At 37.0% G+C, this 17,319-nt stretch overlaps 1 protein-coding gene across 1 annotated transcript in view; it reads right to left on the reverse strand.

Annotated features, from left to right (window-relative positions):
• Window positions 1-17,319, reverse strand: part of ARHGAP15 (Rho GTPase activating protein 15) — a 302,702-nt gene that overhangs the window by 131,351 nt on the left and 154,032 nt on the right. The window contains exon 8 of the mRNA XM_084209803.1: window positions 1,185-1,307. Within this exon, the coding sequence (XP_084065929.1) occupies window positions 1,185-1,307 (123 nt within the window). The remainder of the gene's footprint in view (window positions 1-1,184; window positions 1,308-17,319) is intronic.

Genomic DNA, 17,319 nt, shown 5'->3' on the forward strand with positions numbered 1-17,319 from the left:
TTTGGTGTGCAGGTGTGCACACCTCACACACAAATATTGACATATTGTGTGTGTGCACACCTCACACACACATATTGACATATAAATGACATTGTTTTCAAAGTTTCTGTGTCAGCTGGAAGCAGAACCCTATAACAGAGGCACGCTGTGTTTTCATATAATGAAGATTTCCTTACAGTAAACAACACTGCACTGAGCATCTCTGCACGTATCTAAAACATAAGAACTCAATTCATCAAATCTTCCTCTCTCCAGACATGGGCCCAGCTGGTGTTGAACTCTTGTTGCTGCTTTAGCTTATTCTGGCTGGGGTCAATCTCTTGGTTCAGGACAGACAAGTTTAATACACACTAGGAGCATCCCTTGCCATTTTTGACACACCACTGGAAAGCTCACACTCCAGAGATTGACAGGGGTGGCTGGCAAAATGCCTCTTTCTAGTCAATTTGCATGTGCAGTTGTGGGTTTCACACATAATAATTTGGGAGTGCGTAAATTTTTCAAGCATTATTCCAGACAATATTTAAAAACACAGCTTTACTTGGATGTTAGTGGTCAGAACGCTACTGCCTTCAAGTTAACTACCAGCTTCTCAGTGAAACACTTCTTGGATAAACTAACAAACACGTGTTATCAAAGAAACAATTTTTTAAAGAATATGTGCAAGTGATGGCTGACCAGCTTAGCAAGAAATTGGAACAGAAAAAAAAAACCCACAGATTCAAAACATTTCTTATTCCTTGACATGTATTTCAAATTGTTAAAAATGGATTTTGTTGGTGAGATAGAAAAATAATGAGAGAAGACAGCAGAAAGTCTTTCAACAAATTAGTCAGCACAGCTTCTGAGGGTCCTATTTTGGGTTCTAAACCATAAAACTATATCAATATTCTTTTCCTAAAAAGCAATAGAGTTGTGCAGCATCTTGATTTGCATTGTTCATGATGTTAAATGGAGGGGCTTTTACCACTTGCACACCAAAGCAGAAAAACTGCAGGAGCAGTCAGATATCACAGAGGTAGATGAACCAAATATTGATTCTTTTTTCTTTATAGTTCACCAGTGTGTTATGAGACAGCAACAAAACCATATTTAAGAAGTGCTTGTCTAATGTACTGAGTCAAATGTTCTTTTGTTACTTTTTAATTTTTACACCAAAAAAAAGAATAGAAGATTGAACACACCTTTAATAAGTCCCTTTTCTTGCAATGTTTTCAAGGAGGGTCTTCGGGAGATGAACTTCTTTAATCTGCTTTTAATTCGGTTTCTGTCATTTGTGTCAGAGGCACTGTAGTTCAGCCTGAAAACTGAAGGAAATCGAGAGAGAAATTTTTAGTGAACTGATATTTCTAAATGAACAGTGGGTTTCTGGGATATCCTGAGAAAAGAGTGGCCACAACCACGCTGGTGAGACCCCAGTCATGCAGCAGGTCAGCAGCGTGGCCGGTTGGACACTACAAACCATCTGATGAATACTTTTGTGAATAAACACCATGAGTTCACCCTGTGGGTTACGCAGAGAGCTCGGTTATTTATTGCCCAGAAGTATTTGGATGGCGACCAGTTTGCTCATGAAGTGTTCACGAATCCCACAAGTTTCACATGGGTGATTTTTCAGCTCCAACTCCGGGCTCCGAGTGTGCTACGCACTATTAGCTGTGCACTCCTAGCAAGGGGAGAGGATGGATGGCCACACCACCAGAGAAGGGCTGGAGTCTCTTGCCAAGATGGATTAAGCATTATATATATATTTAATGCAGTTATAGAAAACATGGCTGTGTGCCACAAAATGTGTGCAAGACGCATTAATTTATGGAAAGAAAAGTATTCCCGTCCTAATGATTATATTTTATTATATTTAAGCATTTACCAAACTGAGAAACAATTTGAGCGCAATTTATTCCTGCTCTGTGTCAAAAAGACATAGAATCCAGCTGCAGAAAATCCCCTGGAGGAGGTTTCAAAGGCATAAATTTAACTTTTTCTCTGCTGAGGTGCTTACAGGGCACCGTGATGGCTATCAAAATAGTAAGGAGAAGTTCAGCATGTTCCAGAAGCTGCAGAGATGCCATGGGGAGACTTTCCTAGGGTTTTTCATGAGCAAGCTGGTTTTTAAAGATTTTTAACACATCACCTGAGACTTGCCACCCTTGAACAACTCTTGTTCAGTGTCCTGAGTTCTGCCACTGTGCCAATTTCTGACTAGTTTAATGGGGCGGCCAGAGTGGTGCAGCCTCCCTTGGCAAAGGCCTCCAGCTCTGAGAGGGGTGGCTTCTTCTTTCTAAGGAAAGACCAACCTTCCATCTTCTCTTGGAAATCAATTAATCAATCAATCAATCAATCAATCAATCCACCAAAATGCAATATTCTCCACAAGGTGCATTGTCAGGAGCCTGGTCCACTGTCCCTTTGACAGAATCTCTAAAGAGATAATTTAGCTGCAGTTGCAGACATGCTCCCTTCTCTCCCCATGCAGACTGAACCTCCCCTATAAGGCAGCAATCTTCAGACAGAGGATCCAAGCAAAGAGAGAGCAAAATTAAAAGTATGATCATTATTATCAGTATTTTTTTTTAAAATCAAGGCATTTTGCATTCGTTTTAAACAGAACCAGAACATTTAAAGGTACACAATTATAAAACAATGGCAAGTTAAAATAACTGGTTAAGCAACAGCAACAACCCTGGAATATTGTGGTTTACATTACAAATCTGATTTTAACAGCCAAACTTATAAAATGGTTTACGCTTTGCTGTTGTCAAGGGAGAAAAACTTGCCAAATTGTTCATTTTAAGTAAATAGAACACAGCCAATTAAGGAAAGCAATATTTAAACACATGCCTGCAATGATCAGAGCATAGTTTGCTTCTGATTTCACTACTGATTTTAACAGAGGAGTGTTCCATTTTCCCACAGCACTAAAATGACCCCACACATACTTCCACAAACTAGTAATCACACAGGACAAATAAAAGGACACTTTACTGGAAAATACATGGCTTGGTAAAATAATCCATCACTTATGAAAACTGAAATTCACATTTTTTAATGGTAGCATTCCTGGAGAGATGTATCATAGAACATAAAGATTAGCATTCAATTGATGGTTGGTGCTTTTTTAACATTATAGCAGAGGACTTTTTGTTCGAAATTGAGCAATCCTTGGCAGGGACAAGCTAAAATTCCAAGTCACTTGGCTGTGCTATAAAAAGAACAACAAATGGATGTTTCTAATTCTGCATCTTAGTGGTACTTTGAAACAGGGAAGTGAGTTGTATTTAGTTTGGGGTCTCTTTTGTTGCTCTGTGTCACTCTGTCCATAGCAATGCACAACTAGGTTGGCTTTATCCTGAAGCTTCTCCAAGTGATGTAAATGATGTAGGAGTGAAAATATACTTTAGGTCCACCATTTGCCTGCCACATTTCCCATTCTGGGGGCTCTGGAAGTGTTTTATGCCCACTTTAGCTATTTAAGGTGTTCCAAGTGAAGTACTTGTGGTCGTCCTGTGAAGGGTAGGACAGCAGGGTGAACATCCCTCTCTTTAGAAAGACAATTAACCCAACTGGAAGTTTTATACCTGAAACAGCAATTATGGTGTTAAAACTACATCTAGAGGTAGGAATAATTATTGTCATGGATATCTTTGTATGTAACACATTTTGCTGTATGGCACACAGTTCAAAACAACGGTTGATGAATTTCTCATTTTATTTTACTAAATACATGTGAGTCACCAGAAAAAAAACTGCAAGCCTCACAGAAACTTAAGGGTTTAGATAGCATGTTCCAAAACCAAGCTTAGGCAGAAATATTCATGTTGGGATCTCACTTAGAAATATTCCTTCTCTTGCCAAACAATTCTTCTCGTGATATCCCCATATTAAAATGGCTGTGCTATACCAAACATTTTATAAAAAAACAAAAACAAAAACCAAAAACAACAGCAACAACAACAAACAACAACAGCAACAAAAACCAAAAACAAAAACAAAACCAGAAAAAACATAAAACCCCCACAATAGTTCTAAAACTCAAAAAGCACAAGAAATACTTTTTTAACACCTTCCTTTTTAAATTTCAGGTTCTGGATTTGGCCAGAAGTATCCTGCCTGAAAGAGAGCTGGCAAATATCAAACAACATAAAAAAGGAGAAGTCAGTTCTACATGGAAGCAAAATAAGACTCTTAAGGACTGAAGTATAAAATAATAATTTTTTCTGCTAGTGCAAGTGTGTGCAAGGACACTTCATCAGCAAAAATGTAAGCTAAATATTGTCTGACTTTCATGTTTGGATGGAAGTAAGTTGAATCCTTAGATCTAGAAAAGCATTTCTGACTACTTTTCATACTTTATTAGACCTCCATTATCCCACAAATGAAATAATGGCAAGATCTTTTCCTCAATTCTCGAGATGTATGAAGTCAAACTAGCTAATCACAATAGGGAAGTGCCATTCAGATGGGGTACAAAAAATATAATAGTAGAAACACATTTTTAGGACTAAAAGAAAGAACACATCTTTGGCCCTTATTGTTGGATAGCACTGAAATAACATTGGCTGAATTAATGGGAATAAGTACAAGTTAAATGCTCAGAAAAAAAAAAAAGAAAAAAAACCACCAAAAAGCACTGATCAAAAACTGATGTGTACTTTTCTGGCTTGTAAAAATTGTCTGAATCCTTATTCAAATCTAGCCTTAATAATAGCATATAAATAACAGAAGCATGGAAAGCAAGAATGAATGCAACACCTCCCAGTGACTCAGTTCCACACAAAGTTTTGAGATGTACAGACAAATAATCACTTTTTAACATTCAACGTCCTGGATTGTAACCATGATGCAATGAGAAGAAATTTACTATAGTTTAATCAGGGTGAAGTAGTGGCCACAAATTTCTGGGTGATGCTACAAAAGCCTTGCTCCAAAATTTTGGTATGGTGACCGCTCACAGAAGTAGGCAAGGCTCTGAACTCTTCAGGGTCAGGATAAAAATGTTTGGATTACTTTCTGTTAATTTAATCATGCACCTAGACAATGTATTTCTAGAAGAATACTTTTCCTGGGTGTGATGTTCTGAGCAAAGCCTGGAGGATTCAGAGTGTAACATTTTTTAATGTGTCTTAAACTCCGTATTTCATCGGCAAGACTTTGTAACTCCCTATAAGACAGTCTCAAATTCCTTCCAATGACTTTTATTTCACTCTTAATTTACTCTGCACTTGTACAAAATCTCAGGGGTTTACCTATGATTAATTCCTGCCAGGTACAGAGTATCTGAACACTTCCAACGTGTTGAAAGCATTGGTTTTTGAAGAACTATCCATTAATGACTTTCTGAACTGTGACAATGGATATTGACAGTGCTTGTCAGACTAAAGCACTATTGATTGTCTCACATCATGTGTATTGCAAAACCAATTTCTTTCAAGTACCTCTTCCTAACTGAAATACATTATTATGATGCCTATCTGTTTATTATAACACCCAAAATTACCGTATGTAATTCATTTGGATGGAAAGAGCAGAATGAAGAGCAGCAGTGGGAATGGATAAGAGGTTAAGAGATTTAAATACCTCTGCATTCCTACCTTCTCTTGCATTAGCCTTGATCTCCAGGAAAAAAAACAACCAAACAATCAGTCTGGACCATCCATATTTTTTTTAATACTCTTCAAAGACATCAAAATTTTGAGAAGTTCTTAGAGAGAGATGAGTTGTAGTGTAATAATAACACCCATAAATGGAGTTAAGGCAATTATTTCCCAAGGATTACTAAAAATGACAGGCTTGACCATTCAAAATACAGAATACACTGACCAAAATCCTAGCTAGGATATTCTTAAAATACATATGAACAGATCCTTGTGCTTAGCTCTCATGTCTGTTGTCTTAAAATAATCATTTTATAAAGCCCTTTACAGACTCATAACCAGAGTCCTCAGCAACACCATGCAGGACTGAAACAAAGCTGAGATGGCAAAAGAGGGAGGCAGGAATAGGTCTGTATGACTATGGAGAAAGAAAGTGCCAGTCTAACAGCAGTGCTACCACATATGTGTGAAAATATTAATTGGAAGGAATTAATTAGTTAATTAATTAATTTCAAGTAATGGGGATGTTTAATTGCTATCTTATATTTCTGAAGAAGCACATCTTATGTGCAGAGGTGTATGATCATGCTTACATTATAAAAGACACTGTAATTTATTATATTGACTCATGACTTCAAGTTTTATTAGGTACCACTTGAATTGAGAATTCAACATTTCATCAAATTTTTTTGGCCTGCAGCAGATGTGAAACTACTGTTAGTCCTTTAAGGAAGGAGCAGCATGCATCATTGTCTGTAAAAATTGACAGGTTTTCAGCCAGCACCAGAGTTTTGAAAGAGACAAACCCAAGTCCTTCTTCTTTTTCTTTGTGATGCTCTGAGATGGAGCCAATAAAATCTGCTCTTTAAGGATAAAGAATTCACCTCCCCTTCTTTATTGAGTTAAGGACTTTTGCCAGTCATCCTGTTTTATCCCTTGGTGAAATCCCTGGGCATGACTCTGAATTATACACATTAAAATTAATAATGTTTTTTTTGTAAAAGAGTAGAATGAGAGACAGGTACACAGTCAGCTTAAAAGCACTAGAAAAACAACGGATGGGAAAAAAAATCAGGATTTGGGCATTGCCTCTGATCATTATTCTTATAAGCTTCAAAATTACAGATTTTATAACTACAGAGCATAGACTCAAAATGTGCAGCATCAGAATGGGTATCATCTTCCAGGAGAGGCTCAGAAGATTTTGTTTGTTTTGGCACCAGAGGACCCGAAGTCATTCAGGTTTATGGTGCAATAATAGATATTTGCCACGGCAAGTATATCTACATTTACAGATGTTTATGAAGTAAGCTCAGAAATAAACAATGGGAAAAAGAAAACAGTGATTATATAGCACAAATAATTTTTCTGTAATATGACAGCCTAACAACTTAAGTGCTCAGTAGTGTCATTACACTTTGTGAAATTTGCGTGCATTAGCAGTAAAGATTCAATAAAATGGCTGTATAATTCATATTTTGCATCATGCTCTTATGCTTATAAAATAAAAAAAAATTGTCCCTCTCTAATAATAAATGGAAATAAATTAATAGTATGTTAAACATCACTACACATTTACATTGTAAAATAAAAATGCCACTCCCCACACAGCTTTTTTTAGCGGTATTTGCACCATAAATGCTTAGAAATGTAAGCAATATTTCTGAGTATATATTGGATTTACAAACACAGATCATACCAGATACCTTCCTTTAATAAAATAAATAATGGTTTTTTTAGAAAATGAAAATGTAATAGGCCAAATCTATCTGGATTTCAGTTGTGCATTTGATATGATGCCAAATAGGAAATGATTAGTTAAACTAGAGAAGACGTAGAGAACTAAAACAATAACTGTGAAGTGACTAAATAAGGTATTAAAATGAGCTTTGTTGAAAGAACTACTGAATTGCAGGGAAGTTACCAGGGGAAGTCCTGAAATGTTCTTGGAACTGGTCTTTGAGTTTTCATTAAAGACTTCAGCAGGAAAAGTAGAAGCATTCAAAAAATTGCTTGTTGACTCAAGGCTGGAAGCATCACCAGTTGAGACAAGAATTTGGGATATCAGGAGAAAACTTGGTGACTTTGAGACTGGAAACAGGAGTAACTGGATTAGAACTATGCACAGCATGGTTAGAGAAGGATTGGAATTATGGAACCATGGAGTCATGAAGGTGGGAGGAGACCTCTAAGAACATCAAGTCCAACTCTTACTCGGCACTTCCAAGCCCTCCACTAACCCATGCCCTCAAGTGCCACATCTACACATCTTTTCAACATTTCCAGGGGTCATGACTCAACCACCACCCTGGGCAGCCTATTTCAGTACCCAACCAATAAATCCAAAATATTTAATTTTCATTAATAAAAAAGAACCCTCTCTCATGGGTGTATAACCATGGACACATATGTGAGGTGGAAATTCCTGGCAGAAGAGGTGCAGGCAGCAGCAGTGAGAAGCACCAGGAGAAAGAGGCTGCTGAGATTTTGGAAGGAGACAGGGAGCTTGGCATGTTTGGCCAGCTGGAAAATGGCTGGGAAGAGCTGGGATTGTTCTCTATGAATTTGCTGGTGGGGGTGGGAAAAGGAGCAGGAGAGGAGAAGAGGACAGCAGGGAGGGAGAGGAGCTGTTTTAACTGAAGAACAATGTTGGCATGAGAATAGATGAGTATAAACTGGCCATAATATGAAGTTCTAAACCACCCTTTTAAAGAAGTTGTGGTGGCAAATAAAATGAAAAGAATTTAAGATGCAGCTTAATAAATTAATGTATGAGGACACAGAACACTGTACCTTGTGACAGGAGAGACTGGACTAGATCACCCAGGACTTGCCAAGCCTTTCTTTCCACAATTTTTTTTTGGTATTGTCACAATATTAGAAACACTGTTATACAAACTTAACTCAAATATAAAAACCACAATGCCAGAAATCAATGAATTCATTTTATTCATACAGTATGACCAGTTTATGTTCATCTAATGTAAAACATGTGGGGCTTGGATGAAATCTGCTACAGCACACAGAGTCAGAGTATTTAGAGTCTAGGAAGAGAGAGCACAGCGTACTTGGGAAGGGGAAATTGGTCTACCCAAGCTCATCTCAGGGATTAGGACTCTTGACACAGCCTCTTTGCAAAATATGCCCAGGAGGATACTCAATGGATGGAACACACAGGAATTGGAGAGTGGTCCTTGTCCTTACCTAACTGGGTGAATTAGTGTTTGCAGCCACACAGTCTTATCCCACTCATAAAATGTGACAGTTACTGAGGAAAAGAACTGCAATATTTGAGTTAATGACTTTTGAAGCTGACATATTTTGTATAAAATATTATTTAAGAAGACTTCACAAAACAATAAAGGAATCCCATGCAATTGGAGGTTGAGGAAGGCAGAGCAAGACACTGTAGACTATTTCCAGATTAAGTTGAACAAGTAATTTACAATAAATAATGCATTCAGGGGCTTTTAGAATATGGAGTTCTGTTTGCTTTCTTCTGTTGTGAAATATATGCAAATAACTTTCAAGTCTTTAAACTTGCCTCCTGAGTTAATCTGAAAAAAAACCTTTTCAACCTTTTGCAAATATTATGAATAGTCATCACTTCCACTAAACTGCTCAGGCAGAAGGACAAGAAAATGATTCTGTTCCATTTTCTACCAGGAGGACTGGACAGATTTACACCAAAATTTGGGGAGCTAGGTGCTAGTAACCAGGTGGAAATTTTACCTTAAAAACCTACATATCATTCTGTCTTATGCATTTTGAAGCAAATTAATTCTCTCTTGAGAATAAGGGAGTCTTGTATTTATATCAGCCTTGTTAAGAATTATACAAATGTTTCATATATTGAAATTTTGACATGTGCTTGGATACCGTGTTGAGCCTCTAATTCAGATCCAGTTTTTGGGACCCTTCCAGAAAGAATATCCTACCAAGGAATTTACTTTTTCTTGAAACTTTTATCAATTATGTTTCATTCTTCTAAATTTCAAAAGTAAATTATTTAATATTTAATTATATTCCCATTGTACTCAGTCTCTGATTACACTCACAACCCTATATTTTTTGACCCACAATAAACTTCTAGTGTTTCTTATACAATAAAGGACAGAATTAATTCACAGTGCCTCAGTTATGAAACCAACATGCTAAAACTGTTTATTTCCAATGAAAAACAGTAGTGACATTCAGCTCTACATTTGCTGTTTCAAACCACAAGTTCCAGCACATTTTTCTCTTTTAAACAGCAAGTTTAGTACTTGCCAGTGACTGTAGATGTGGTAGTTTATGAAGGAGAAAGGCACACCCATTATCTTTAAGTAATCAAAAAATATCTAGCCAGAGATCTGAAATCCATTTGCTGTACTCTGTCAACTATACCTTATCAAATTATCCCTACCTTAATTATATCATTAGAGCAAGAACAACAACAAAAGATCACCCATGAGCTCATTTGCAAAAGGAGCACGTCGTAGGATTTCAGAACTCCCTTTGCATCTTACCTCAAGTGAAAATTCTGGTAAGAGTCTCCAATAGCTCTGTTCACATAAAAATAAACCTTTGCTCTCATGCCATCAACTAAATTTTATTTTTAAATAGAAATTATTTCCATTTGCTAAAAGGCAACTGACCTTCAGGCTTTTGAGCAGTTGCAGCTCTTTGCTCAGGCAGTGTCCATGTGAGGACACTGGAAAAGCTTCCCTAAAAGTGATTTAGGATCTGCATAAAATAAAAAAAAAAATACAAAAACAACCAAAAAAACCCACAAAGAGGACCAAAAGCAGGCTACAGGCTTTTTTTGTGAGGCTACAGATTTTTTTTGGTGAGGCTACCTTACAGAGGCTGTGAGTGGAGAAGGAGCCTTGCGAGATGTGCTTGTGGGTCAGCCTCCTGTTGGACTGAGACAGGGGAATTCCAGGAGGAAAAGGGAAGTCCAGAAAGGAGCTGCTGGGTTATTTAGCCATTTATTTTGTGGCTGGGACCCCAAGTCTGCCTGGCCCTTGTGCAGGGGCTCAGAGAGGGACAAGTCCCTCTGATACTGCTGGGCATGTGGTGACATTTAGTACTTTATCTAGTCTCCAGAACAGCTGCACGGGAACAAGCTGCTTGAGCAGGCAAATAGTTACTAATTATCAGGCTATTTTCCTGAAATAAAATCAGGCCAGCCATCACAGCAACTCTGAGACTCTTCAATCAGCTACTTGTGGGGTTTTCATGGGTGCATTGACTCTGTTTGACCATGGTCAAAATTCAGACAAAATGTTAAAAAGAGCCAATAGAAGACTGTTTTAGCTTTAAAATTAATGTTCCAGCTGACAAACTGTGCAGGGGCTTAACCTACTTTAGAACATATTTAATAGCATAATTTAGCCTCAAAAAAGAAAAGCAAAATAACTAATGATGGACAAATTTAGGGGTCGAATCTAGTTCAGATAAACATTCAAAAGTTCAGATGTTTAACCAAACCTTATCTTGTCCATGAAAAGCCTCAAACTGAAGGGCCCTATCAAATATAAGCAAAGTACAGGAGGTTGTGGAAACTTTTCCTCACAGAAGGAAAACTATTATCAGAAACCTGCACCTTATTGCAGCACTCACGTGTAAAGCAGTTAAGCATCAAAGCGAAAGCAAAACATTTCAGAAAACTGCTTCATGGTCACAGTAATATTTGGATGAAATCCAATACAGAGAAAAGAAAATAATATTAAGGGGAAAGATAATACAAATGCAATTAGACTATCAACCAATAAAACTTGATAGCTGAAACCTTCCAAGCTTAGAGAGAAAAAGGAAACTGGAGATCAGAGGACTCTGCCTTTTGAAGTCTTGCTGTCCAGATCCTGGGGACCATTATCCAGCTGAGCATTTTAAAGACATTATGAATATTCTGACACAGAATTAGAAAGCTTTATTACTGTGACTGACCTGTAACTTGAGCAGGGACAGCTACAAATGAATTCCAAATAAACAATTGTTTGGGAAAGGTGAATTCTGCTAGCTTAGCTTTCTGGGTTACAACTCAACAGTTAAAAAACTTGTTTTCAAACAGCATTCTCCTTGTGGGTTATTGACAACAGAAAGTATAATTCTAATGGATCCTCTCCATTCCCACATTCTCCAAATACAAACAATTTTTAAAAAACTCTGTTAGAAAAGATGAGGCTGCTGCTCTGCCTTGCCTGCCACTGTTTCCCACTCAGCAGGCAATATCTGCTACAGTACCCCAAAAGAAACCAAATTCAGACAAGAGATGCAGCAAGCTACAGTGTTTCAGGATCCTCTTTCCCCATGTCACCATGTTTTAATCATCTTCTTTTCTTAAGCCTCTCCCTCACCTTTTCTTCTGCCTCCATCCCTCCAGCTACCAGTGAAAATAGAAAAAATTGCTTTTCTCGTAGTTGAACCCCAAATTCAAACCATCAGATGTTAAAACAAAAGATACTTTAAACCAGACATCAAATGTCTGTTCAGAAATGACTGTGTGACTTGCATTAAGAGCAAAGTTAAAAAACAATAAATCAAGTATTCAACTGCTTGTAATTGTGCCTTAATATCAGTTCTACCCTTGATCCATCATATTGAGTGATCAGATAACACAGTATAATAATCCAGGTGTTTCAGTTTTTTCATTTCTTATTCATTAAATTTTTAGTGTTATCTTTTGATTTTAATTCAAGCACATCAACTGAAATTTCTTTTTTCAAAAGAAGAAAGGAAGGTAGGAGCACTATAACACCCTTAAATAATAATCTTTAAATTTAAATAGAAAGGAAGATGTTATTACATGCATTTTCACACAAATAGATATATACACAAAGATTATCTTTGCAGGAACTTCTGAACTTCTAGGAAACCATAGAAATGAGACTTGGAGTTTGTATTAAGTGAATATAGCTATGGCTAGGATAGAAGACAGTCAAAAGTGGTGTTAAGGTCATCACCTGCATGGCTTAATTTTTAGTCACCTTTCTGGTTCTTCCAGTATTATTTCTCAAAGGAAAACTTGTGCTGCTTGGAGCAGTTGAAAAATAGAAAAATAGAGATTCGCCTGATAAAAATAAAAAAAAAAGCCCTTTTCTGAACAGGTCACAGCCAGTCTGTCCTAAAAAGAGGGATCATGAAGTGATGTGGATCAAACCATGAGTTCCTGCACCTTGAATAAGTCTTTCATTGCAGATATCCACCAAGACCAAGGCTGTCTTTCCCTGTTTTGTAAGTTTGTGCCCCAAATTCTGCTAAATGGCAAATCATCCAGTGTGCATCTGGCAGCCCTCCTGTTCTGCCCTGCCCACATCTGGCCACCTTCCCTTGGGCCCTGAGTCCTTGGACTGAAGAACAAACTTCCTCAGCAAAAGTGACTATAAAATGTAGTGCAAAATATAAATAATAAAATATATTGCAAATATAAATAATAAAATATATTGCAAAATATATTAACTGTAAAGCTTTCTCTAGTAGGGATTCCTACCTGCATGCTTTTAAAATTGTTTCTGTGTTCATGAATTCAAGTGTCTTCATGAATTTCAGGATAAGTACATTATAATCCTTTTTTGTCTCCAAAGGGCTTTTTTTTCAAATGTATCTGCACTGGAGTATTTTAAATGTTTGAATTTTGTGTATTTTAAATGTGTTTGCAAAGATTTGCTCAGTTTTATAAGAATGTCACTTCTTTGTTTAAATTGAACACCTTAAAAATTAATTACAAAAACTGTTATCACACGTAGGGACATATTTTATGTGCTATGAAAAGGCTTAAGGCAGGTTTGCTCTTTAGTTTTCATAATGAATGCACTGGATGCAAGACATTAAAGGACAGCAAAATCTACCTGTCCTGGTTGTTTACTATTAATGTCTAAAAAGTGGCAATGAAAAAGATAAATACAATCCCTGTGCTGTATCAGGTGAACCATTTCCACGTGTGAGACTGAATTCTGCTTTTCAAGTCAGTGGAAAGACCTAAACTTGAATATCAGTGCAAAAAACACTGACTGAAAGGGACAGATTCACAAAAGAGTTATTTGAGATGATCAGAAAAGCAGAGCAGCACCCTATAGTAGGAAAGACTACAAAATCTTGGCTGGCCTAGTTATCAGCCCAAGCAGGGGGTGGTACACCTGAGGCAGAACTGCTGCAAATGAGGAGCGGGCTAAATGTTGCCACAAGAACACAATTGCACCACAAGTCCATTTAGGCTGAAAATTAGAGTGCTTTCAGCTTGAAAACTGAAGTTTTGGAGCATTTTTCCAGCCTGAGCTGAGGGGCAAAAGCATTACTACTGAATTTCATTAATTATGAAAGGAATCAAATGAGGTAGTTGTTTTCAAGGGCTGGGGAATTGATTCAATGCTACAAAAAGTCTGTCTGAGGCAGATAATGCTGTGTTACACTTTTCAATAACAGCAAGGCAAGTGAATTCCTCTTGGGTGAATCCTGGGCGCACTTAAGACAATGGCCAATGGAATTAATTAAATGGAGCCAAATATCCTCGGCGGTGAGGGGAGCTGCTCGCATGTCATAGCTCTCTCTTCAGCATCAATATTTAAAGCCAGCTAGTTGGAACCTTTTACTTAATTGAGAAACAATACAGCATTTAACCCTTCGGTGATGTTCCAACTTTGGCTTCAGAGGCCGGATCTGTTTACCCGGCTCGTCAGCAGGCAGCTGGGGGAGCAAAGAGGAGACCCTACAAAACACATTCCTTTTAAACTCCATTAATATGCCCTGTCCAGGAGAGAGCACCATTAAGTTGGTGTTTAAATATTTGGGATTTGCTGGCGCAATTTAAATTAAATAGATCCTTCTAGCTAGAAGGTCCAAATATATAAGTGATTTCACCACAGGGAAAAAGGTGAGTCTGGAAAGTAGGTATTCCTGTCTAGAGCCTGACGTACAGTCTCTCTAACTGAGCTTAATTTAGAGTTTTATAACCAAAAAACCTCCTTATTTCTATCACATTCCTCCCAAAATACCATGAGGATTGCATCTAGATTAGTTAGAAATAATAGTGAAACCTCAGGATACAGTAAAATGCAATAATCATTCTTCTGGCTACAACCTTCCAATAGGGGTATGTATTTCAATAAATACCATGAAAGGTTCAAAATTATGTTTAAAGGAGTGATGGACTGGACTGGCTCATCCTGAATAACAAAGTTCAGCAAGTCCTGCTCACTTGCTCTAGTTCTGACCTCTCTCCAAAGACTGCAGTCTAAAATATTCCCTGTTGCAGTGAGAACGCCTCCATCTATTTAGGTGTTATCTGTTGTCAGCCTCTTATTCCTTCCCTGAGGAGGAAAAGTTATGGAGATGCAAAAACTGGAGATCTACTGACACATGGTGATGGGAGGTCGAGCAGAGGTAGCTGTCTGCATAGTGGGCTGTTTTCAACTACAAAAATTGTGGCATTTTGCACAATCTAAAAAATAAATTTTGCTACTTAGTGTAAGGGAAGATCTACTGGTTATGGAACTAAGAGACCAAAGCAGTGTAAGACATGTTGGGTAGTTAGGCTTGGAAGTGGCAGAGTCAGAATAGATTCCTCATTGCAGGAGTCTACCTCACTTTTAGTGAATGGAAGAAAGCCCAGCTGCTTGGCTCCAATAATGCCTAAAATCTCATGATTTGTTTGTGATTGCTTTTTCTAAAGTGTGTGCCAGAAAAAAAAAAAAAAAACCCTGCAATTTTTCCAAAATGTAGTTGTCTTAAAGGCTCATGTCAGTGTCTGTGGTACAGTAAGAAAAGACTTAAAGCAGTCATGATACCCAGTCTCTACTTGCCTTCATATCAAATCCATCTAGAGTGCACATGCAGGAGTTTATTTTGTTAAGAAAAATACCGTGGTGTCTCTCTCTTCTTTGGAACAAAGAAGAAATATGGATTTGTAACCTTTCCCTTTTCTTTCTTTAAAATTAAGTCCTTCAATAGTGTTTTGAACAAACCTGAAGAGATTTTAAGACAGACATTTTGTATTATAACATTCCCCTGGGTCGTATGTATGATCGTCTTTACTAAAGCTCCTTTCAGTCCCAGTTGAATAAATATGCATTTTGTTTCACTAATCTTGAAACAACAGGAATAAAGTTTACCCAGGTCTTTTATACCTCAGAGAACAAAACAAATACTACAAATCTTTAGAGAAAAAGGATATACAAAAGGGCTTGAGGTGAATGTTTCAAAGCAAATACTCTTTAAACGATGTGCAAATTATTTCAGCACTTGAACATGATTTATGAAAGGGGATTAGTCCACTGAAACAAGAACCGAGTTTAAACTGTTGGGTTTCAAAGTCAAGGATGAGAAGTGCTAGCTGGAAAAGGCAGAAGAAACTGGAGAGTAATCTACAGCGAGGATTTCTGATTGATTTTCTATAGCTAACTCAATCCTACATTAGCTATCGCTGTCATTCATACCTAACTGTGGTGGAGAGCATAAAATACCTTCTTTTATGATATAATTCCCCATAAAAATGAAGTATGCAATGGTGATAATTAAGTAATAATGAGGTAATTAATAACTCAGTGACTAGCTCTCTATTTACTAGTATGCCCCATAAATGAGTACGAGAAGTGTGAAACAATTAAAGATTATCCAAGCTCAAACAGATAACTTTTCCAGGGAGTTGTGTGTCAGTGAGCAGACCAATGAGTCACAGGTCACATCTATAATAATACATTATATTATATTATAATATTCCCACATACTCTTCATGTAATGGGTTAGAGCTACTCTTAAATACTATAAAAATGATCACTTTTATGTAATTGTAAAGATTAATAAGTGAGCTAACTTCTCATGGTTCTATAATGACCCTGCTGTTCTAGTAGGTAAAGGAAAATTTAATGATCCTGCTCAGATATGATTAATATCTAACTTTTTCCTGGCTAAAAATCTGGACTTGGTTCAATAAAAATGAATTAAGTGAACATGCATGGGTTTCCCTGCCAAATGTTTATATGGAAGTTGGATATGCCCAATTTAAAAATATGCTTTTTCAACCCAAATAGTAAACTCTGGAAGGATTTTGGAGAGTGAAGTAGAAATAAAACAAAGGATTAAGGAAACATTATATTATAATTGATGGAAACAGGATATTCAAATTCAGGAAAAAATGTAATTTTTTTAAGACTAGTCACAGCCAGTTGTGATTTTGAGTGCAACATAATCTTCTATTATCAGTAGAAGTGACACAATTTGTTTCTCAATTTGGCATGTTTTGTTTCCCACATGCCAATATTATTACTTCTTTGTTGCTGAATCAGTATTTTCCTAAGCTTTAGGAAGAGAGCATACCTATGCCTAATGTAGCAGAGAAACATAAGACTACAAATATGTAAAAAAATGTTTAGTCCCTGTAGTCCAGATGAGTGATTCCACTCTGCAAACCCAGCATGTTGCATTTTCTTTTCCTGCTTTTTTTCTTTAGTGCCTGAAGCTGAGTGCATTCCTGTTGATGCAATAAAAATAAATGCCACAAACATACAAGATGCAGAGTGACAAAATTAACATTGCAGTAGGAAACTGAATATTTGCAGCTAGTTTTTATTTTGCTTTCTGTTTTAATTGTTGCCATTGGTAATGCTGCACTAATATACATTACTGCTTTATGTTTCTTGGCTTTATTAAAAGTAATAAAACTGACCTATACATAACACTAACGTTATAATATAATAATAGTCCCTAAATAACATCATTTGGCTTTGAACTTCACATTTAGCTGAAA

The sequence above is a fragment of the Fringilla coelebs genome, assembly GCF_963513975.1.
Source record: "Fringilla coelebs genome assembly, chromosome: 7".
Lineage (NCBI taxonomy): Eukaryota > Metazoa > Chordata > Aves > Passeriformes > Fringillidae > Fringilla > Fringilla coelebs.